Genomic DNA, 25094 nt, shown 5'->3' with positions numbered 1-25094 from the left:
AATTAAAATGCAGGTGTCCAGTTAAGGTTGGAATTTTCAACACGTATTTCAGAGGTGGGTAAGTCTATTGTCGGACATAGCAAACAAACTATAAAACATATAGAAAGAGGGTAACAGACTGTCAGCTGGGCTTCTTGGCAATGACTACTAATTTATAGCAATTTAAAATGGATGATCATATTTATTTTGCTTTCTTATAAATGATTGTAGCTTTAATATTGCACTTGGAATCTTGTACTTCTGACGTGCATGCTGCTTTCCAGGAGAGGGCAGTCCATACCCAGGATCAGTTGCTTTCCATCACACTTTTAATCCAAGGAATATAGTGGGAGACTCGAACATAAACACCAGGTTTCATGGGCTGGGCACAGCCAAGGCCCCAAGAGGTGACTCCATGTTGGACAAATTTATCTTGGTCCAGACAGACTAGAGGTCCTCCACTGTCCCCCTAAACAGCAAAAGAACAGGATGATTCCTTCTTGGACAGACCCATGTGGCCTTCCCACAGGAGGCACAGAAATAGAAGTACCTCCCACATGCAAAGGACACAGTAGTTATAAGGAAACACTGGAATTCCAACCAGGCAAGAGTTTTCCATGCATTTTGTTGAACACTTTTATAATAAAAGCCCTCTTCATGTCACCCAGGCATTACACTTATTTTTGAAGTAAGGGGGAAAAGAATCTGATTGCCCTTGTTAACTTAAACTGTGCTTCCTCCCTCAATCTCTTTTCTGAGGTCTTCATGTGTATGTGTTATTACTAGATGATCCAGGGGCACTGATACTTGGAAGTTCATAGTTCCTTTGGCCCTTGCTTTGCCTGCATGGCAGGCTCCACTGCATCCCTCCTCGATTGCTAACTGAGATGTTGTTAACTGAGCTAGCTTGGACATTGGAGGTAATCTGGTTGAGGCTAGCAAGGGGGCCTGGGGAAAGAAAATCAGACCTTTTGTCATTCTAAGTTGGCTTCCACACACCTGACTTGTGCAGCTGACTTTTGCAACTCCACGTGCTCTGGAGTTCAGGCTTATCTGAAAAACTGCCCCACTTCCCAGCAGCAGACAAGGGAGCAAGGAAAGAGAAGAATGCATGGGCATTTTTCAGCTCAGACACACGTGGTGTGGTAACATCCCCGAGGATAATTCTGGGCCTCTAAAGCCCAAAAAGCAATGCCCTATTTGATTTGAATGTGCTTACAACTGACTCTCAAGCTGACAGATTTTCTTACCTGGCAGGTATCTGTGCCACCATGAATATTCCCAGCACAGAGCTCGTGCTTTTTAACTCTACCGTTCAAAAATTCAGGGCGGTTGCATATTTTATTCTCAATTACAGGGAAGCCAGTTTCCTTTAAGTAGCCATCACCAGGAGTACCTTTGCAAACAAAAATGAGATGAAAAAAGAATGAATTACAAAAGTAATTATCATATTCACAACACACAAATATCAGGATATGGACAAGCAGTAAAATCTTCATAGTGTGCACTGTGCATACTTCCCGGGCTTGATATGAAGATATACCAAAATCAGTAAGCATTATCAGTATTATGGTACTTCTCACCTTCTACCACCACCATTGACCTTCTTGTTCTCACATGTGGATCCAGTACCCACACATACTTGTGGGAGTCATTCCCAAGCCATTTTATTTCTCTATATCTGAATTTTGTGTGGAAGAAATTAGGTAGGAAGCAAACAGTAGAAAATGGCATGATGGGAAGGAGGCAGAGAAGGTACCAATGCACTTTTAAACCAAGACAGAGTGAGAGGTTTTAAAAATAAAGGTTTTATTTGTGTGAGGTGTGAACTAGCCTGGTTGGGAGGAAGAATCACTCAAGAGAATGAGAAAAGTCACATTTATGTGATTAAGAAATAACCTCAATCTAGAAAAACTTTCCATCCAATTGGGCAAAAGCCCACTTTGGGGAAAAGCATATGGACTGAGAGAGAAATTACTCCTTAGCTCTGCTTCTCCTCTTGTAGCATCTATTTAGAGGGTTTCACTTTACGTGGCACAGAACAATTTAGGAGAATCAGTGTCAGAGAGACAGTGGGAAGTCTGGCAGCACCTGATGAAACAAGTTTTTAATCTCGTGTGGGGCACAAGAGAGGGCACACTTTGGATACAAGTATGTACCAATCTGCAAACATGGAACTTTTAAATGTGTCAATGCTGTCTCACCTTTTGTATCCCCCCAGCCTGTCACATAGCACTCCTCTCTTCCTCCTAACACAGAGTTTTCTTTTGGTAAACAAACTGGGATTACATGATTATTAATAACTGCTGGTCTGAAATGAACAAAGAGGAACAATCATTAGCACAATTATTAATACTACCTTAACACTACCTACTACTTTCTAAAAATATTTTATATATATTTAGCCTTTTATCATTTAAATCCTTAGTTTCAGTTGTTTGTTTTTTTTTTTTTTCTGACATGCAAAATTGCTTCTTAGGCTCTAAACCCACAGAAAGTGATACACAAAAGTGAAAAGTCTGAAACATAAAAAGAACCAACATTAATCCAGGAGAATGCTTTGACTTAGGCTAAAGCACAGCCAACAGAACCTAATTACAAAACTATTACAAAGGATATAATTTAGTGGCATTTAACAACTAGGTGTTAGCTTGCTCTTTCTGCATCCAATCTGATTTTAAATCACTTTCTGTCAGGACTCTTAGCACACAGCAGAACCTAAGTCCATCTGACTTGCCATCTGACTTGCCTTTGGGTGCAGCAAAAGCTCATTTAGAAGACCACATTTTTAAGCTGACCCTGCATCTGTTTCGGACGTGCACTGCAGCCACAGCACTGAAAGCCCAAGCACCACACATTCACATCTGCTGGCAGCTGCATGGACAAATTCCCTTTGATTGCACAGCTCTACAGAGGGCATTTCCAATGAATGAAAATGGATGCAAGAAGGGCCATACTGGACATTACATCAAGCTCTTTGCCTGCCCACTGGCCAGCCCTGCTGGAAGAGGAAATCTCCCCACTACAGCAGGGAAACAGCATGGAGTGGCATCATGTTAATGTTGCAGGTTTCAATCATCATTACATTATCAAGGTATAAGCATGTAGAAACACAGACTGAAAGCTCCTCTTGGCATTACCACCTCCTATTCTGCTGCCACTGTCTCACCTTGCAGCAGCTGACACCCAGTGCATTTCCAGCCTGGCTAACTGTCCCTGGCCTCCTCCCCTCCCAAAGGCAGCCTTTCCCTTTCTGAAACCCCAGAGCCTCTGCAGAAAGGGAAGAAAGAGGGGGTCTCAAATCACTAATTGAACCGAGAGTATGCAGAAACACTCATTTCTACAACAGCAGCAACCACTTTTTAGTCATCTTGTCCCATCATAACAAAGGAGTGCTTCAGGAAAGAAGGTACCTGCTCAGTTTGAGCAGAGCAATATCTGCTCTGTGTGGCTCCTTGAACAACTTGTCTACATCACGTATTTGTACTGATGGCTCTGTTGCTACTTCTCTGTGTAATCCAAGGTACACTCTATATGCAGCTGGTCGTGAGGACCTATTGGAAATGATTGCACATGGTGAGCTGATGAATACACAACCAGAACAGAGACCACTGACAATGTTACTGAGCACCTTACTCTATCAAAGCCAGATAGCCAGCTCTGGAGTAAACTTAATCCCTCATAATGGCACATGAAATCAAATTCGCAGGAGTTATCACTGTCATTCTGCTTTACAGTGAAAATTCAGCTTCATGAATGACAAATAGACTTGGCTCAATTCTTGACTGCTTGCAAGCTGTTTGCAACCAGCTTGGGTTGGTTATTGGGTCTCTTGTTTCTCCTGTTATTTTCTATCTTGTGCAAGAAGTTGCTGGTGGAGACTATAACAGATACTTACTTTTCTAAGCAGTGGGCAGCAGTAAGAACCCATTGAGGATCTATCAGAGTTCCCCCACAGAAATGCATCCCATAACTGTAATAGAGAAAAATGTTATTAAAAGGGTAGTGGTTTAAGATGGGGAAGTTAATCCTACTGTAATTTTTCAGGTAATATTTCCAACATGTGTGCCTTTACAAACTAAAGACCATACTCTACAATTTCATTAAGAAATGTTTTGCTTTCCTAGAATAATGCTTTTTACAATGACAGTAAGAGTCTGTAGACATTTTTAGGAGGCCTTGTATGAAAACACCTTGATCTTCATTCTTAGTCAGTGTTTCTATTACTGGAAAACCCTGTGTGCAGCGTGGTTCACCATTTTAGAGATTTTGAATTTTCCTAGTCCTTATCACAGTCATAAAGCTCTGCAACTGGCCTTGATTCCCAGTTTTATTCATAATTTTGCCAGTAGGACCAAATGTTTACATGGAAGGACTGATCAAGAGGTATACTAGCAACTACCGTTGCTTTATTCATTGGAAACAGATTCTATTGCAGAATATAGCGACAGATTTAAAGTCATTCTGCCTTCTACTGAAAATGTTCTTGAAATTAACAATTAACAATTGATCATCTCACTATTTGTCACAAAATAGAATGTTCTTGGTTGTCTAAATGACCTTCTTTAAGAATAGCACACACAATGTTTAGCCTTGAGCTATTTTTAAATTAAAATCAAGTTTAGAATGCCTGAACCACTTACTGTAACATTTCATGAGAGGCAAAGTTGCTTTGCATGTAGACTCCAATGTAATGGGGAATGACCATACCTGGTACGGAGACTGATCTGCCAGGGCCAGGAGTGTGGATGTGAAATACACCCTGCAACAATCCTTTGAGCACACAATTTTGGTCTGAACTTGGATTTCCCACATTCATACTGAGGAGGAGCTTCAGAATAAGAAAAAAACATCACTGTAAGGACCTTAAGTGATTTGCTACATATTCACTGTGAACTCAGTGAACTAGAAGGTGAACCTGTTACATTTCTCACTTCAGCTTCTGATTCTCTTCAAGCAATTCTATACCATACATCATATATATTTTGTTAGGTTACCTTCATCTGGAACTCCTGAAAATGCCTAGTAAATTTTTTTCCCATAGAGTTCTCAGTGGCCAGCAAATTACACACAAGTAGCTCTATAGCCAGATAGGAAAAAAACACAACCAAACAAACCCAAAACAAAAACAGAAGGGGAAGGAGAAGAAAAGAGAGAGAAAAAAGAAATAAATTCTTTCACCATTTTTAAATGGTCTCTTAGGGATGTTAGCAGTGCAGAAGCTGCACTAGCAGATGTTTTAAACTAATCTTGGTGGTACAGCATGTGAAATTCTAATGCTGTCTCTGAGGAACAAAATTTCGTCAGCTCTTATCTTAGGATCATTTGGTACTTCAGATCTCTCTGAGTGATTAAATAAAGTAGATCTTATTCGGCCTTGGTGAACTGAGTCTTATCAGAACACAGAATTTAGAATTTTGTCAGCAGAAAGAGCTAACTAATGAAATTAAAAGCAAAATCCATGTTTCCTCTGTTCTTTAGATTGCCTTCTCAACAAAAAAAACAGCACTAATTTAAAGAAGAAATGGATCATCAAAATACAATACAATAGGGATTTGAAAATGTGATTTTTTTTAAGAGTCCCAGCCCAACACCTTCACTGCAGTACTACTTTTACAGGTCCAGTGTGTTTACAACAACAATTTTCCTTTTCTTGTTTGCTCCATTTTTGGGTTTTGATCTGAGCATATTTTCTTCTGCTCACTGCTGAGGGGATAAAGCAGCAAGAAAGTCACCCTTCTTTTGACAGCTACCTCTCTTCCTAGCATATTTTTTGTTGTTGATAGGCATGAACGGACTAGAAACTAAAATGTTATAAAACTTTATCATTGTACACTTTGTTGCAGCACCTCATTCAGAGGTTGATTACTACTAAGAAAGACAAAGGGCATTTGGTTAAACATTTAGGGTCAGATGCATTTTGCAGACATCAGATATGGTACAATATCAGAGGAAGTACAATCTGGTTGTCATCCAGAAGAGAACCAGAGCCACATGAGCAGGGAGTGCAAAGATTTTGCTGGTATAAGAGCGTGCCTTATTCAGCAAGGCCACACACACGGAGTTATGCCAGGAGATTAGGCTGGGGCAGGGAAAATTTCTGCTGGAACTGCCCATTTTGAAACACATGAGCTTCAGTGGCCTCCATAGCTTATGATGCATATGGGGCTTTCAAGGAAGACCAATCCTAAGTCTTCATACAGAGACCCTGAGAACATCACTTCCCATGAGCCTTAATTTCTAATCTATATCTATTGCACTTATATCAGTTTTTCAGACTAAACACCAAGTATTCTCCAGCTGGAGGTATGGGAAAGGGAGACACTAGTCTTTAAAGGAATAATTACGGCACTTGGGAATGTCACAGTACTCCCAGGCTTTTCTCGGGTCTGTTGTGTAGCACCAAGGTCCATTCACGTCTCCATCAGGATTCCTGCAATACTGTAACAAAGAATAAAGGTGCCAGCTATTAACCAGGGAATAAAAAGGCCAACCAATTAAAGCTTCAAAATAAAACAAAATTTGGGAAATATTTTTTATTTTCATTCTTATAAGTGACTTCCCATTCCGTTTGCCAAAATTGATTTCATTTTTCCATTTGCTCTGTGAGTTTGGAAAAGGATAATAAAAATCAGACTTTCTCAACTACCATCCGACATTAAGCTTCACTAGGGCAACCTTGGATCCTTGAGATCTCAAAAGTTAGGAGATCTTGAGTTTGGATGAAGCTTTCTAAAGCACAGAAGATATTTACTCCTGCTTTTCTTGCAGTTAATAGGAGCAGTAGGATCAGCCCTGAGGTCTTTCCACATCCACTCTGGCTGCGTGACTCAGGGACAAGTGAGTGTTGTGCAAGCTGTTCTTGCTCAACCTGATGATGCCTGTGTCGATGCAGGGCTGCAGTGCTCCCCCTCATGCAGGTGCTGGTTAGCTGAACACTCTCTAGGCTTTCCCTGGGCATACTGACTGATCCCTCCTCAGCACAGACACCTCACACAACTACATGCTACCAGGTATCTTTTCCAGTTCCCTTCCCTATCCTGAAACATATCCCATGTCTTAGAAAAAAGGAGAAAATATTTGCTACCAAGAGCCCCTGACAAATGCAAGGACCAAGAATTTATGACAGGCAGCTTTTTAGAGGGAGTTTCCCCAATCTGGAATTCAATACAAGGTATGCGATGCCATCAAAGAATTGACTAAAACAAGTTCTAAAGTCATCTACCTGGTAAAAAAATAGTTCAAGCTGTCAACATCAAACAAGCTCTTTATATCACATGCAAAGCTTGTCACAAATGAGGCAAATACTGCAAATGGGATGTTACAAGTCTAAAGAACTGGTGATGAGTACATTTGTTAGGACTAGGGAGATGCAGGTTAGAAAGGGAGATTGCCTTCCAGGGTGGTCAGGTACACAGCCCTGAATAAAGGGCTGTGGCAGAAGCTGGAGGCTGAAGGGGAATTACTGGGGCATGGGGGGCTACAATCCATCAGCTATGTATCTCAAGGAACTTGCACCAAACATTGGATTCATCACCACCTCACCTGTCCCTGGTACTACTGAAACCTATGACCCCAGGTGTTCTTTCTGGCAGAGGAGACAGAGGCACTGCCCACAGACCAACTCTGGTTAGTCCTCAGCAGTGAGGAGAAGCAAGAGCCCATCTGAAGCCCCTCGGATGTGCTGCAGAAGCACTGAGTAGAGCTCCTGGGAATCTCTGTGTCCCACAACGACCACACTGGCCATGTCAGCAAGAATTATCATGATCAGATTGAACTGAGGAAAATAAATTAACAAAGACCTGTCACCAAATGCTCGCTGAGGGACCCTGAAAAAGACAGGAAGAGCTCAATGACAACAAGTATTAAATGAAGTTGTTTACATTTTTTTCCAGGCCTGCTCTTGGATGAGTTGTGGGAGTGAAATAGTCGTGGCTATGAGGTCTCTGAGAACTCCACTCTTGACAAGTCCTGCCCCTTGCAGTTTTTGCCACTGTGCCACGGTAGTCTACACCATTTTCAACAATGCACTCTGCAAAAAATGAAGGAAAGGAAATGGTTGTTAGCTGTGAGCTGTTGGGCCACATCCATACCTGATGATGGTGAAGCAGAGATAAATTTGAGGAAATACTACTACAATTTACACGTCCTACATATTACGTAGATGAGGAAAGAAGGGCTACATAGTGTCAAGGATGACTAACAATGATATTTTAATTTTCTTGCATCTTAAAAATTTTCTTCATGATCACAAAAGTCATAAATAAAAGAAGCCTACATTCAGTCAATCCTTCAAGACTCCAGAAATCAGGACTACAAAGACCATGCACTCATAAAGTATTTTCCTTGCAGACACTGATATCTGTCCAATGCCACGTTTTACTGTAGGTAAAACATAGTAACATGTATTCAGCCAAAATTATTAACTTTCTAACTAGTGAAACATGTCACAGCAAAAAAAATTTAAAAAAAAGAAAGCTGCAGTACTCTAACCATCTACTGCATAACAGATTTGCATCTGAACTGAATAAAAAAAAGCCAGCTGTCCTCTGATAGTAAGTGGAACCCTAGAAATGTGAAAGCATGGCACAGGAAAAGACTTTTTGGAGCAGGTGCCAGCAAAATGCCATCACTGCTCCATTTTCTGTCATTGCTAGTTGCCCGCCCACAGTAGTGTGGTGACTAGTAGTCACCTGCTTCCTCGTGTTTCCAATATTGCCAGATGTAGCAGGTAAAAGATGTGATATTAGCCTAAAGTCTAATGCAGAAACCCTGCTATAAAATTATACAAAAATGCTCAGAAAATTAAGACCGTGATTACAATACTGTATTAAATTCTGTACTTATTTAGAGATTCTTGTATTTCATCCTCATTAAATTCTTGAAGGTGTTTCCATAAAAACCAGCTTCCTGGTTATGAGCATTTCTGGGGAAGCTGAAAGTATTCTCACCAGCATTTGTTTCCTGTGTTGTCTGAGGAGGCTTAGGTACAGTCTGTAGCTCCTGGTTATCACACTTCTTCAGGTCACAATACTCCCACCTCACACTGGGGTCAGTGGTGTAGCACCATGGACGGCTGTCGGCATCCGGGTTTCTGCAGTAATTTTGGCTCAGGCCCCTACAAATGCAAACATATTTTATTCCTATCCATGCCATTGCCCTGGGGAGAACTCAAAAGAACATTTTAGAAAGCAGATCTGCTTCGGAGTTAGCATATACCATTTATCATGTACATTCCGTCATGGCTAGTTGAAATGGTTTTTACAGCAGAAAGAAATCAGGACACATACATTAAATATTTAAATATGCCAAATACTTATTCACTGATTAACACTTAAAGTAGAATATAATTTAAAAATCCAGATAAGTAAATGCATACATGTAGAGCAAAGATATAATTAATTTTTTTCAAATATAGCAGTAGTTTTAAAAAAGGAATAGTTTTTTGCATTTGCAAAAAATAAGTGATAAATACTAGGAATAAGAAAACAATCTATCCCTTCTTCAAAGTTTTAATGACTTGCAGACTAGGAAGCAAAGACTTAAACTCATCAATAAATTAATGCATAGAAACAGTTCACTTCAGCATAAGGGAATATTTATTATAACTATTAATTGCCTTAGAAGTAATATAGAAACACACAGTTAATTAGTCTAAAGCATAATAGTGACACCTGTGTTTTTTTCAAGATGAAGTTAATAAAAAATGTTTCCATGATAAAAGAAGAAGAAAAGGAAGGGATTATTTTAATCTAGTACACTCCCTTCCCAGCTTTATAATCATTGCTGTGCAATGATGATGCAAATCAAAGCAAGCTCACGAATGACCACTGTCCAATGGCACCTGGAAGCGGGGAATGCACGTACGCGTTTGGGTAGTTCTTTGCCGTTTTGTTGTGCCGGTGAGGCGACATTGAGCTCCAGGCTTGACATTTCTTTCCCGAGCGAGTGAAAGAAGCTGTACCACGGTAAGTCACCCCATTGCCCTGATAGCACTCCTCAGTAACTTGGGCCTGCTCAGGCACATCAACAGCTGCAGTGAATAACAGAAACCAATCTCTTGCATCTTAATACTTTGACATTTATACTTGAGCACAGAAAGACAACAGAAAACAAGAAGCCAGAGTATTTCATTGACCACCACAGCATGCTCTCTGTAACAGAATCCTTCTCAGACAGTAGATCAAAAGGAAGATTTCAAAAGATGCTTGCAAAAATTTCATTATATGCTAGATTAAAAGCACTTGTACTTAATTTTACTGTCAAACATGGGGATTTATTTCCGATAACAAGCCAAATAGTTAACATATGGATCAAAATTTTTTCAGGATGGGGGCTGTCTGTGTCTTTGCCATATACTTATGTGTGGAAAAAGACATAAGAAAAGACATTGTGTAATGAAAGTTTTCTTCTCATTGTTTTCTATGGAGTTTTCTATGGATTCAATGCTCCTAAATGATCTTAGGTTTTGCTACAGATTCAGTTTTTAAGGAACTGGCATGTAAAGCTAACTAAGTTTTCCATGGAGCATTTACAAATGTATCGATGGAGGTAACTACCAATGGGCAAAAAGAAAAGACTTCTTTTACTGCAAAATTTCCTGATCTGAGACAGCAGCTGACTTAAAACCTTCTGCACTCAGCCACCAGACTAAACACACCAGCCTGGGCTCCACATCAAACCCAGGAATTAAACTAGACACAGCAATGCCAACAGTGACAGCAGCAATGCAACTGAGCATTGCTGAGACTTTTCAAAATAAACCATGATGACCCTTCACTTCCACTTGTCTCCTGTTCTTACCGGGGACCTCTGGCTTGGTACTATCACAGGAGGGGATGTTGCAATATTCCCACCGGGCAGTTGTGTTGGTGGTGTAACACCATGGCATCTTCTCACCATCAGGATTTCTGCAGTAGTTTTCATCTAGGCCCCTAGAACAGAAAACTTGACTGATAAAAGTCTCTCTTGGAAATCTTTTAAAAATTATGAACAGCTGTGGAATCTCTTGCTGCCTAGTTTAATGTTGTATTTACTGATGCCATTTGTTACATGAATAACTGCATTTCGCTGGTGTTTTGAATGTGCTAAACCAGATACCTGCACTACTGATGGATGAATTAAGAGACTGTAATACTTTGGGGTCAAGTAGCACAGCAGAGAGAATCTAGGGTGAAAGAATCTAGCCCCAAGCAAATATCATAACTGTACTCTTCTAACTCCACATGGTTACATCTGAGCAATCATACACTAAAAGGATGAAATGAGGAGGGAAAAAGTCAGCCAAGAAGAGCTTGAAAGTCAGAAGAGGAGACACCTGTATTCAAGAACAAAGAAGTCAATAAAAAAGAAATGTATGAAAAAATTGAAAATATGAGATCCAGCAGGTGATGAATGCTGGTGTAACTGAAGAACTTTGCAATACAGATGACGAAATCTGAAGTAATTTTGAGACTTGGTATTTCTCACAGACACTGAATAACAGAGAGGTTTCACTTACTGGCAGGGATAGTTTTCAGGAGTGCGAGCGTGTCTGTGGGGAGACTGAGAGCTCCAGTGCTGACAGGTATTTCCTGATTCAGTAACAGATACTGTGCCTCGATAGTCTTCTCCTCTTCCTGAGAGACACTGGCGTCCTGGTGCAGGAGGTGGTGGGGGTGTTGCTGTTACAGAAAAAGGAACTGAAATTAATCAGTGCCTTCTAGATATAGTAAAAGACTACACCATCAAACCTATCTGATGTTTATAATTAAGTAGGCTTTTTAGATTTCTCTGCAGGTAAGTTTTTAATATCAAAATATTTGAAAAGTCCAAAAGGCAGAGAAAAGATCTAACGATACATTTCTTAACTTTTCTTTCTCCCATTTTGAGCTCTTCACAAGCAGTCAGGCTGCCAGAAGGGCACTTGCATCTGCCCCTTTACAGCAGCCAGGATACAATACAGGAAACAGAAGTCAGGATATGAAAATACTAGCAGCCTCATCAGAACAGATCTGGAAAGTGAACAAGTGGTAATACTGTGAAGAAAACTGGGGTGGAAGTGTCTGGCCCATCAGTGATACAGACCGGTGCACGTGTAAAATAGATATACTCTGGTGAGAGACAGCATGGATGAGGTGTAGTGAGAAGTCCCAAGGAAAAGTATAATGGCAAAGACATGCCTTTAGGGGAAAACAAAACTGAAAAGGTGGAGAATTCATTTGGAAGAGCAAAACAAAAGCCAAAGTATTTTCAGGAAGAGTGAAATTTCTTGGTATCAAAAGAGGAACACCAGAAGAAACACCTGAAATGCCTGGTCATAGGAAAGCACATCAAGGAAGGGAGATGTGCTCCAGAAAAAACATTAGAAATACCTATGACAGAAATGTCTAGCCTCAATTAAAAAAAACAGAAATTCATTTTAAAGTGATTAATTTTTTTCTTTGAGATAAAATTCAGCTGTCTTTTATACTTCTCTTTATCTTTGAGACCTCTTCTGTTTGTTCTAGATTCTCACACCACTTTGACTAGAATAAGCCTAGAAGCCAGACTCACTGCAACGAGGAATGTCACAATATTCCCAGCGTTTAGTTGGACTGGTAGTGAAACACCAGGGCCGAGGTTCTCCATCAGGATTACGACAATAATTATTCTTCAAATCCTTCTCTGGAAAACTGAACCAGAAAAACAAGATTTTTAGGTTTTAAGACACACTACTAATAGCTGTAACAATTATCCTGTCTGGTGCAGGGTGGTCTTCAGCCCACCATTGGTGATAAAGAGACCATTATAGAACCTGACTCACTTTTCTGGGAGGTATCCATGGGAGTGAGGCTCCTGGGAGTCCCAGCGCTGGCACTCCAGCCCAGATGTTGTTGTTGCAACTACCCCATGGTAGTTTTCTCCACTGCAATGCATGCACTCTACTGTAGGAACAAGGCAGAATAAGGACAAGAGAGACAGAAAGCTCCTGATGAACTGGTCCAGAAACATTCCCACTTGTCTCACACGAAGCACAAGAGCCTGATCAGAGCACAAGGCTGAAGTACAGTCATTTTTTTGGCAAAGTAAAAGCTTATTTTCCTTGGAAAGATGACTTTCACTAGTTGATTACATTTGTAGTATTCCATTAAAAGAAACCCCAAATCAACATTACAGACTACAGGCTTTAAAACAGATAAATGGAATCTATTAAGATATAATTTAAAATCTTTTCTTTGCTACTGTCACATTTTATTGAGTTTTGCACTAGCAACTGTCATTTTGTTCAATTCTAATTTTATGATATATGAACACACCCATATGCCTTTTATATTTAGAGAAAAAAATACTCTGTATTGCTGTTTTCAGGGTCTTTTGATATCTTCCTTGTTGATGTTGAAAATGTTTGGGAAAGTTTTGTGTTGAAATAAATTCAAGTTTTAAACAAATGCTCAATTGAAAAGAAAAGTGTCTGAATAACTTTACATTCTTGAACACATCTTGCAAAAATTGGAAAGAAGTCAGTATATGTATCCTGACCTTCACACTCAGGGATGTTACAGTAGTCAAATCTGGTATCAGGATCTGTTGTGTAACACCAGGGTCCCTTTTCATCCCCGTCAGGATTTCTGCAGTAGTTTTCCTCCAGTCCTGCTTTGGGATATTTTTCAGGTGTGTAACTGGAACAGAATTAAATGGGATTACAGAATAAGGAAAGTGTCCCAATTATTCAGCTGAGGACTCTAAAAATAAAGTCTTTATCTGAGGACAACTTTATAGATGTTGGTCTTTGGAGGGCCCCTAAGAGTTAGTGTGTGCTATTGCTGAAACATTAGAAGTGCTACAATGATAGACTTCAAGAAATACAGTGCCTCTACAGCCAGTTATGCCTTTAATCCTTGCACTTTCTTCAGCTATTGGTTTCCAGCAGTTCTTGCTCAGGCAGGGTACCATGTGGCATGCAGTGAACTGCTTCCTCTGGGATATGTTCCCTGAGAAATGCAATGAGAACGTATTTGCTGAAATGTAAGAGTCCTCTGTAACCTGAATGCTACAGCTTCTGAATAGAAGGTTACTAAATAAACCCAGTTAGGTGTTTTTTATTAAATACAAGAAATTCTGCCTTGTTAATTGTGGATTCACTGATAAAATGATGCACCTCTATCTCATCTGCCTCATGTTATACTTTTGGCCAAGAGAAGTTCTTGCTCCGGTGAGACTACTGAAAAATTCTGATTTCAGCAGAACCCGATGTTTCCCTGTCTAGTGTTTTGCTCATGTAAAGCCCATAAAATATAAATGAGACTGCCAGGACTGACAGTGTCTTTGTTGATCATGTAGCACCACTTAGAGGTCTCTGAGTAACAACTCAGACTAGAGAATTGTTTTTCTAGATAGGCATAGAAAAATATTTTATAAGGAGATTTCTAACATCAAAAGAATTGCTTACAAGACAAATTAGCACATATGTATGGCTCAACAAAATTTCAGAAAAACATATAAACAGATTTGAAAAGACCTTACTTTGGTTTATGTGGGGCATTATCAGCCCACTTTTGGCATCGCACACCCTTCTGAGTTTTGGCTTCTGTTCCTCTATAATCCACTCCTTTTCCCTCCTTGCATTCCAGAAGATAAACTGAAATTATATGTGCTTAGTCAGTATCATGGCCTATCCACTGGATTCTAACATACACAAAATCAATTTTCATGCCAGCTCACTTAAATATATTTGATCATATTTTGACCTTCTTATGTTCTCAAAACTAGACATTTTACATTGTAAAAACCTTCTAGATAGCTGATGTCTAAGTTGACTTCCTTTAGAATGAAAAATGTATGTGAAAGCAAAAGAAGTACTACACCAGAATTCCAGAGAAATAAGTGTAACAAAACCCAGTTATTTTGAGAACACACCATAGTAGATTTAAATAATAAAATACACTTTAAACATTAAAATAGATACTATAACAAAATAGAAACACATTCTCTTTTTCTTACCTCCTATAAGATTATTATAGTTATGCACAGTAATTAAAATCAAATCTTTAAAGATGGTCACCTGAATTCAGCTGAAGACATGACAGCTGCAGTTTAGGGACAGTCACTGCCAGGCAATGTGTCCTCTGGCTCAGAAAACTAAGTAGGAAGCTCATTTACCATTTCCTTAGGGAAGCAATCTGTCTTTTAGGTTGTGACCTGGTTTGTCTCAGTGTCTTTAAGTAGTGTCCAAACTGAATACTTGCAGAGACTGAGTTTTGCAACAGTTTTTCTCAGCATCAAAGTTCTAACAAAGCTGACATACAAGAAGAAGATTAACAGAAGTCTTGAGAAATAATGCCATTTTACATAGACCTGTCTTGCCCACAGTGAAAAGAACTAATATTTGATTCCAAAATATGGTTCAGCTTTTCTGAGGGCTGATATTTTAGACCTGAATTTGTAGATGCACCCTTAGGAATGCTTTTATTTCAATGCATATATAGAGGCAAGTTTACTCTAGAAACTTTAGCTGGAAGCCATTTGGATCCCTCAAACAATTTTGCAATAAAATAACATTAAACCCCTCAATCACTGAACATTGAATCAGTCAAGTGCTGACTCTTCTTGTTTGTGTAAACTTTTGACCGTTTATATAACCTTCAGGGCTTTTCCTTTCTGATGACAAATTACTAACTTTGATCCCCAAACTCAACCCGTGTCCCTTGGGTTAACTATTTCCAAACAGATATGTAGGTAACAATTCCCAAATGCAGCTTTAATTCTTGTTACTTTTACTCCAAGTCAGAGAAGATTAACTTTTTCTTTTATAGCTCATACTATTAAAAGAAATAACTTCTGAAACTGTCAGTTTTATAGTAATTGTCATCCTTTTTGTTGAACACAATGATAAAGAGTGACTAGGTCTCATCGAGCAATTGCTTCAACTAAAAAAAATACTGCAAATTCAAAGATGAGCAACACAGACAGCATCTGACACATATACAGTAGGTTGTGTTTTTGATGTTTATGATACCAAGGTCCATCTTTTGGTTTCTGCAGGCAGAGGTGCAATTTTTGGAAATTTTGGTGTTGTCAAACAACAGTTTTTCACACTTTTAGTGGTGTGGTTCTGTTATTTCAAGAAACTAAAACACATGTCTATGGCCCCAAAACATGTAGTAACAAATCCCCAGTGAGTATTGCAGTACCAGGTTCCAACTTCAGTAAATCCAAGGGATGTCTCAAAAATAAACCAAAATTGCAGTCTAGCTCCTGATCACAGTAAGAAAAACCAAGATGATTATTTACAAATAACTTACTGATACAAACTTTTAGTTTTGTTACTTGTTAATTGGTTCACTCAGTTTTCCTTCTAAATAAGAACTGCAGAAGATTTCTTAGTGTTACTTAATTGTGACGTATGGAAATTACCACCTGCTTCTGTGTATAATGAAAGAACTAATGTTCTAAACATTAAATTACCTACAAAAAAAATGCAGCTGGCCAAAGGCTTCAGAAAATATTAGGCTGAAAAGGACCCTCAGTTATCTTTGGTCCATAGCCCCAGAAATAGCACATTTAGATTCTAAGGTGAGTGAGACTTCTCAGAGCTGTGTCCAGCCATTATCTGCAAAGATGAAGGTTCCACAACCTCTCTGGGCAATGTGACCCAGTACTTACACACCTTCCTGTGAAAAATTACCTCCTTATCTTCCTTATCAGGCACTTATCCACAGCGCCTGAAAAAAAATCTCATTTGGATGTTCGGCTGCAATCCAGCTAAAGCTGTTGAGCTACTATCTAAAATCTCCTTGCAGCTGCTATAGACACAGCATTGTCTTAGCCCACAGGGAGGGATAAGCCACCAAAGTCAACAGAGAAGTAAAGGTGCATTTCTCTGGAGCTCATGGGTATTTACAGTCAAGTTACTGAGAGTCTTGCCTTTTGCTTAGAAACTGGCCCATCAAAACCACACCATGATTTTCAGCAGCTGAGAACCTGGTTCATTTTGTATTACTAAAGTCAAGTATTATTGTATTACTAAAGTCAATGAATAGCACAATGAAATTTACATTACATTAAAAATAAACCATATTCCTTCTTCTCTGCATACAGCAAGAGCTCCATGCTTGATAATGTAATTCAAAAATAGCCTTAAAACTCAATTGTTTCCTTGCATCTGGCATAAGGTGATAATTTTTGAAACAGGATAAAAAATCGGATAGCTGCCATTCCTCAGAGACGCACTTTCTAATTTCAAAAAGAATTAGAAACCATTTCTGTCAAATAATCCTCATCTATGGCAAAATATTAATAAAATATGTACGAAAGAGGAACACAAAATTCATCACATCAATTAATTACACCGTCAAAATAAGAATAGGATAAAAATGTGACCAAATTATTAACTGAAGAGTATGAACAGCATACAACAATATACAAATACTATAAAAATAGGTAATTTTTATCTGAACCACAGTCCAATAATACAAAAAAATATAGACATACTTCTTTTTTCGTAAAGAACTGCATTAGCTCTTCTGAATATCATTGCTGTTTTGGTGTTCTCAGTCAATGTTAAACATTGTTGGTCTTTACTGGTAAATAAGAAAGCCCTGTTAAATTTAAGAAGAGAGAGCAATATAAGAAACAATACTAAATAAATGGTTATTTTCCTGAAAACATTTTTGAGTATTCAGTTGTCATTTTATCAAACACTCCAGCTCAGTGATATTTAAGACATTTCAAAGGTTTGGAAACATTTAAGAGAAATGCTGAGTATTGCAGCTCACCTTTTCAGTGGTGATTTTCACTTCTAAGTGTTCATATCAAATCTAGGTTGAAAGGGAGCCCCAAGAAGAAATTATAACAAGAAATTTATAACTTGCCAGAGGTTCGAGAAACCATGTTGAAGGGGATATATACACAAGGCATCTTGACCTAATTTTAAAAATATTAGTGGTCATTCAAGGAGTTAGACACTCCACAGTATGCCACAGTTACCAAGGAGCAGGTAAAACACAGTCCAGGACTTTAAATTATTTTGTGGTGATTCTTCTGAGAGTTAGCACTTTATAATTCATAGCCATTTGTCTTTTCAGCAAGTGCCTAGGTTGTAAAACTGCAAAGCTGAAGCAGATGGTGTAGCCTCTAGAATAGCATCTAAGGAAACCTTCTGACAGGCTAAATAATACCTACAGCTAGCTTTTCTGGATGAAAAAAAAAAAAAAAGAGCAATAGCAGCATGGCATCCAGTGGGTAGATCCATACCAGGAAAGCTGTTACCCCAATTAAGCCAATTAAGCTGCCAGTAATGTTAAATTTGTAAGTAGGAAAGTAACTAAGGAGCATGGCCCAATCCACCTCTAAGGTGGGATAATAAGTCTGAAGTATTGATCTGAACAGATTGGTCTGAAGCATTAATGTGAGGATGCTGCAGTGCTGCCCTGGTCTTAATCTCTAACTAACATTTCTCTTTCTTCCCTCAAATCCTTCCTGTCAGACAGCACCTGTTCTTGCTTGATTGTAATAGATCTCACGTAAGTAATTAAGGAGGCATTAACCTGATGTCATTCCAGTGCCAAGTGATGGCAGGCTTAGACCCCGGGGCAGAAGCTAAAGAATGATACTGCGTCTGAATATGCCTCATAAGGGAACATTAATTCCCTGCAACCTGTAAATATATAATCTGAATATACAGACTTGCCCTCTCTGCCTTCCACCCTACTCTCCTGTACCACGTGCTACTGCAGCTCTGCCCTCTTTGTGGTTCTCAGAGTGAAGCTGCATCAGGGGGAATTGGTGGTATTTCATACAGTCAGCAGACCTCTGTCATCCTTCAGGGTTACACCTTTTTAAAATAAGTCTCCTTTTCTCATTTGAGTTAAAACACAAAGTTATAAAACACATTTACAAACTCAACACCAGTGTATCCCTGCCTTGAATAAAAGCATTAACTAGAACCAACTGCTTGAAACAGCACTGCAGGCAAGCACTCTGCTGAGTTCAGAACGGCATGCTGCAGAAGTGGGAGACTGGAGAGAAAACCCCTCTGCCCCATATGTGCAGACTGCCTCCCACCACAGCAATGGACATCTCTCCTCACTGCCCCAGTTTCCTGCTATGCTGCTGGAGCTCAGCAGGCTGCAAGGCTTTGGCACAGGAGATCTAGCAGCCTTAGGCTCAGAGCAATGGGCTCCAGTGGGGCAGAAGTCTGAGAAAAGACCAATAATACAGGTTCAACACCTTTCATACTTTCTAGCCCCTTGAGCCTGATTAATGCAAGTGCAGTGAGAGGACTTGGCTAAAAGGGCTTAGAATCATTAAGGTTTAGGTGGCATCTCCTTCTCAAAGTAAATAGAAGTTACCTAAGTCCAAATTCTAGTAAAATTCTGAATAATGGATTTATCTGCAAGATAGGCAATGCAATGAAAATAATCAATGCCATTATTGCTATCCTAAAATTCCAAGAAATTAATTATGACTCCTTGTTGCAGAAGGAATGCAAGAGTCTTGATAAAACCATGCCAGGTTGGTTTGCAGCATGTCAAGCTGTGCATTGAGATATCGCAATGTTTTTCAATAGAAGTTCAACATAACTTTCTTAATTTCTCTGTTTTTTCTGTCTTCATCTATATGTCCACCCATATGCAGAACAGGAATTCTGTTTTTGCATATTTTTTTTGTTTTTCCAGCAAACCTCAAACCCCCATATATTCATAAGGAAACCCTTGAAAGTTCAGACTGCAGATAAAAAGGGCGCATTGTTCCATCACTTGGAATGAAAGATATATGTGGGAACCAGTAGAAATTACCTGCAAGCAAACTTTTCTTCATTTTCACATTTTTCTGCACATTCTTCATCACTATTTGCTCTATAAACTTGTTTCATTGGGTTGAGCAACCAAGCTCCCTCTGTTCTCACATAGCGGTCTAGGATGCTTCCTTGCACTAAAAGGAAAGAGAGAAAGGAGTGAAAAATGGGAATGATGATTTGTTTTATTTCAAACTCTCACGTTAAATTCACCTAGCCATGTGACATCACCATTCAATTACTGAAATAGTTGGGTTAATGGTGACAAAATATGGGTAAATCTAAAATGCCTTCCTGGTATGGCAAAAGGTAGCATCACTGAAAACCCGGTGTAAGGCAGGACAGAGAAATGGCTTGAACAGTGATAACACAAACCTATGGTATAAAGTAATGGCGGCACAAAAGATGACCCAAGGAGCAAAAAAAAGTGAGGTGTTTCGGAAAGAAAATATTGGCCATGCATACTTTGGACAGAGGAGAAATGGGGCTCAAGAAAGATGTGGAATATCTGTCCCTTGCTGTCCATCTATCTGTATGGAATGACTTCAAACTTACCAGTAACCTCCTTTCAAAGGCTCCTACTCTTAAAAGAAACAAACCACCATCAGGTCACTGGTGTTGTCAGATATTCAGTTTGTCATTTTCATAATAACCCTGTACTGAACTTACTTAATAATAAAGGTAGCAGTCGGTGCCCTCCATTGCAATGAATTAAGACAAGACACTAAACTGGTAAATAAATTCACCTAACAACCTCTGGGCTACAGCTGCATGTCAAATATGTAGGATACTAAAGACTACAGCTATGTTTAATGGTAAACTCAAAAAGTGTTCAAGAACAGTCTTTCTTGTGAAGGACTTTGGCATTTAGTATTTTCCTGTTACACCTTTGCAATCTCAGAATTAGTGCATAGCACAGTGATTTTCATGACTTCCAGCTGCAGGGTCATGGAGTTGCATGAGCCCTATGATTTTTACAGTTTCTTTATCAGTGGAGCATATGACTCTTCTGACGAACATCTGTCCCTGGGAGAACCCTGTTCTGTAGGGTTTCAACCCCAAACAGAACACCCTGGCCCCTGGTCACTGCAGGACATCTCAGTGCTTTTGTGCCTGGCCTTGCGCAATTGCTGAATAAAAGGCAGACAGGGGATGAACCAGACCATGACTGGAATTTCAGGAATAACAGCCATGCTGCAGAGAGGAACTTCACTTTCTCTGACCCCTGTCTGTCTCAGCCATGGCCCAATGCCAGCAGGAGGGACAAAAAGCCTCCTTGTCCCACTCAGACCCATGGCCTGTGAGAGGGGGCTCCACTGGGTTGTTTCGGGATGTCTTTCCAGCTGAGAAAGGCAATAGCTCCTCCCTTTCCAGAGTAACACTCTTTAGTGTGAAGCAGGCTCAGAAGTGTCCTGCTATTAAATTCCTTCACCTGAGAGATTGCTCAGTCTGCAACTGGGTATTTTCTTAAAGATCATTTTGCATCTACAAGTTGAAGCTGGTAAAATAGGGATAAAAGCCAAATTATGCTTCGTCTCACACAACTGCAAAAGCATAGAAGTTACTGCAAGGGTTTTTCTGCATTTAAAAACCCCTGGGAAGAGTTCGTCCCTAAGGGTTGGCTTTACTTTAGCAGTATGCATGGAAGAAAATGAGAGCTTTTGGAAAACAAAAGAATAAATGAAAAAGAGTCCAATGACATTTCCACTAGTTATTTCAAAACAGAAACATTGAGAAGAAATTAGTTTTGAGACAAAACATTAAACTAGGTTAAGACAATATCATAGGGATGCTGCAATGCTCTCCACAAGGAAAAGAAAAACAAGCAAAGAATTCCTATTATGGTACAGCTTCCATGCAAACTTAATTCTGTTCTGTTTTGACATTCTGTAACAATATTGTTATTATTAATACAACATTTGATTTTAGAAACATTGACAGGGTCATAATTGATTTGCATCATAAAAATATTTTTACCCTTTTCTGTTATATTTACATGGCAGGGCACTACTTATAGGAAAATACAAAGGAAAATATGCCATCAATAAAAAAGCAGCAAATTTTCATGCTACAATTTTCCATATATCTATGATATTTTACAGTCTCAGAAAGATGTAGTACTACTTATTCAGAAAACCAAATATTTCCTACCATTTTTTGAAGGATTTGCAAACAAAAGTATAATGTTTCAGATAAAAGCCCAAACTGTAAATTTTTCTCCCTCATATAAAATTCCTACCTAATTGAGGAAGGTATTTGATTTTACAGAGGCTGCTCTTTTGCAAAAACAAAGCTTGGAAACTAGAATTTAAACCAAGATAAAAATTAAATAACAGATTTTTTTTTTTTTTTAATGCTGGGGCATGTCTCTAATATTTGCAGCTAAAATCTATCCATATATTTTCCTAACTGTTACTTTTTCTTATGTTTTAAAACTGCATATGTAAAATGTTAGTTTAATTTATTGTATCTTTATATATGCATTAGCACACTCATAACTGTATTTTTTACTACAATCACAACATATTGTGTGGTTATACAGATGCCTGCAAGAACCTGTGTGGTCTGAATCTCACAATTCATTGGAGTTTAAGGTTTTTAGGACAGAGATTATTCATATGTATGAAACCCATATAAATAAATCTAAAGAGCTCAATTCAGTTATTGTGTGGTCCAAAATTTTTGTACCATCTTCCACAAAAAAATCTTTCTGTACAAAAATATTGCAGAAACTAACAGTGATCAGATTTGGTCTCCCCATCACATGGAATGAAAAAGAACGTGGTTATGAAAAAGACTGAAACTGCAGTGTGTAGAACAAGCTTTCCTTTCCTGTACGATTCTGTTTTGCACAAGCATTAACAAACTTTAGAGCAATCAGAATAAGGATCACAGTGGCTGGAAATAACAGAAAAAAAATCCCTAAACCTAAGATAAAAGGCTGCTGAAACCAGAGGGAGCCATGCCTTTGTACAAGCCTTTGACAGGCTGCTTCCCAAGGGTGCCCCTGGCTCTGACCATGGAGACATTTGCTGGGAGCCATTAGTTGCCCATGCAGACCCCAAGGCTGCTCCTTTTCTGGTGTCTCTAATGAACACAACCCTGGAGCAATGACAGCTCTCACTCTGTTCAGCAGCAGCTCTTGCTGCCCAGCAAGCCCCAAATCCATCATCGTCCAGGGGAGTTGTGATGCAGGGATTTGGGGACCTACCTTCATCACATGGAGCTTGCCAGTGTCTGGCCCCAGTCTCACCAAGGCAAGCAGAAGGCAAAGGACTCTTACCTGAGCTGAGAAAGACCAGAAGGAGAAAGGCAGCTTTGCTAATCCCCATTTTGGGCCAGCTTGGAGGTTGCTGGAAGTTGTGTGTGTCGGTGCTCAAAGTTTTATTGACTTGCACTGGAGTGAGGCAGCATCAAACAAACAAGGCAGGAGGATTAAGTTAATCATTCTCCCATGCTGCTCCCCCCTTCCGTGGTGTGGCTGTTCAAACAACCTTGAATTGGATGGATTACCAAATCAGATTCAATCATTCCTACTGGATGCTATTAAATGCAAAGGCACTTTCTTGTTCTGCAGGATATGTTTTGTTCTCAAATGGATAGGTCTTTCTCTACTAGAGAAAAGACAGGAATAATTTTGCTGGAAAGTATGGGAAATCATGTGTCCAGGCAGGATCTGAATTTCTCTAGACATTAGAGTCCCATTAGAGTAAATTCAGCCATGCATACCTGTATTGATTTATAAGGAGCAACTTCTATTTAATCTCATGGTAAGCATGATTATAAGATTCAGATATTAATTCTGTAAAATAGTTTAATTTTACTTCTTTGTTAAAGAATTCCTTTTCTGCTGTCTTCTTGACTTTGAGTTTTCTTTTTTTTTCCTTCTATTTTGGAGTAGGACTTAATTTTAATTTCATTTAAACTTTAGATTTAGATTTAGATTTAACATTAGGTTTAAGAATCATAGATAGCTATTCAGTGTTCTTCCTTACCAGACATTTAACCTCACACTGCATGCACAAACTCATCCAGCGAGGGTGTCAGACTTTGTTCATCTGTGTGTTATCCTGATTTCAACATCAGCTCACTCGGTATTTCCCAAGCAGCCTTTACCTTGGAAAAGTTGCACTGCAGCACCATTTCATGGCTTCTCTAGCATGTTAACTCTCTGGTGTTTCTTCCAAACCACTTACTGAATCAAATGTGCTAGTGACTCACCAGAGGCAGGAACAGGATGAATATTGGATGGGCAGAACAGACTTGAATGCACACTGCTGGATCATGCAATTCAATCTTCTGCAACTGGAGGCCAAAAGTTTACAGAATCATGAGTTGCTTCTAAAAACTAATGAGGCTGTCCACTTCTACATCATCCTGCCTGCTTTAAATAGAAGTTACACTGTATTGAGGGTTTGGGATAAAGCTAGGAGTGCAGGAATAAATATGTGAGAGAAGCATTCTATCATGAGAACCAGATCAGCTTATATTTTACTGTTTATCTTAAAAATTTAAAGCTGATCCTGCTTGTCCTATGCTGTTTTTCTCCTGTCAGGTAGTATAATACCATGCTATTTGGCTGTTTTCTGTGCTTGAATCTGTTTTAATGCGACTTGTGAACAACAGCAAAGCACGGCATATCTCTAGAGGCTTGGGATATCACTGATGTTAGTCCAGGAAACAAAGCAGATGGGCCAAGGAGAGGAGCTGATGGGAGCTGGACTCAGCTCAGGGAAACATATGAAGGGTGACAGGGAGAATGGGTGGGATATAATGCAATTACATGTGGGATCAGGCTTATCAGGTTTTAGGACCAGTTACTCATTGGGAAAGAATGGTAAAACAAAGGAGCAGAACACCAAGTAGGCTTTACTAGCAGGCAGGCTTTTGAGAGCTATTCAAGCCTGGTTTACCTCCACATTTTTACAATCTTAACCTCATTTTCAATTCCAGCTCTAGATCTTAGTTTTCATCTCTCCTGCTCTATACCCCCTGACTCCCTGGCTACAAACAGGATCTGCTCACCAATCCCTGTGTTTCCTTCCCGTCCGATATTATCACATAGTGGGTCTTTTCCTTACTCCAATGCAAAATTGGTTTTCTGCTCAGGCTGCCCTCTCCAGCATCTTTGGCACCTTCCCCAGTTTTCTGTATCTCCCATTTCCACTGACATAGTCACTGGGTCACTGTGTTATGGTGCACATCTGGTGGTAAAAGACTAACCAAAAAAACCTGCATAAGTGGGTGAGTGCAGCTGTTTCTGCTGCATGGAGAGGTTTGAAAGGCTGTGAGTCTTAACTCAGCATGTAAAACGCATCAATAAACACTATGTGTTAGAGATTTTTAATCAGATCAGCTT

General features: G+C 39.3%; 1 protein-coding gene across 2 annotated transcripts; it reads right to left on the bottom strand.

Annotated features, from left to right (window-relative positions):
* Positions 1-155: 155 nt before the first annotated feature.
* Positions 156-23171, bottom strand: LOC119699394 (plasminogen-like). Of its 2 annotated transcripts, none has more exons than XM_038132796.1 (19): positions 23019-23171; positions 19737-19872; positions 17431-17537; positions 14464-14578; positions 13480-13619; positions 12764-12884; positions 12514-12632; positions 11480-11642; positions 10783-10913; positions 9847-10012; positions 8931-9097; positions 7863-8011; positions 6327-6420; positions 4690-4810; positions 3878-3952; positions 3393-3533; positions 2184-2290; positions 1230-1375; positions 156-448 (listed from the first exon to the last, which is right to left on the bottom strand). In XM_038132796.1, the coding sequence occupies exons 1-19, from the start codon at positions 23065-23067 to the stop codon at positions 287-289; spliced, it is 2409 nt and encodes an 802-aa protein (XP_037988724.1). In that variant the 5' UTR covers positions 23068-23171; the 3' UTR covers positions 156-286. The 2 variants fall into 2 exon arrangements, with proteins under 2 accessions (XP_037988724.1, XP_037988725.1); XM_038132797.1 differs by having other exon boundaries at positions 12764-12881.
* Between the last annotated feature and the right edge of the window lie 1923 nt (positions 23172-25094).

The sequence above is a fragment of the Motacilla alba genome, chromosome 3 (genome assembly GCF_015832195.1).
Source record: "Motacilla alba alba isolate MOTALB_02 chromosome 3, Motacilla_alba_V1.0_pri, whole genome shotgun sequence".
NCBI lineage: Eukaryota > Metazoa > Chordata > Aves > Passeriformes > Motacillidae > Motacilla > Motacilla alba.
The sequence above is the reverse complement of the archived record's forward strand: the minus strand, read 5'-3'. Positions and strand labels throughout refer to the sequence as shown.

Coding starts and splice junctions, on each gene's coding strand:
- LOC119699394 (XM_038132796.1), bottom strand. CDS start 23,067: ATGGGGATTAGCAAAGCTGCCTTTCTCCTTCTGGTCTTTCTCAGCTCA. Junction 10,914..11,479: donor CCTGAAAACTATCCCTGCCA/GTAAGTGAAACC, acceptor TTTCTGTTCTAG/GGGCCTAGATGAAAACTACT. Junction 6,421..7,862: donor GAGCAGGCCTGGAAAAAAAT/GTAAACAACTTC, acceptor TCTTTGTTACAG/TATTGCAGGAATCCTGATGG.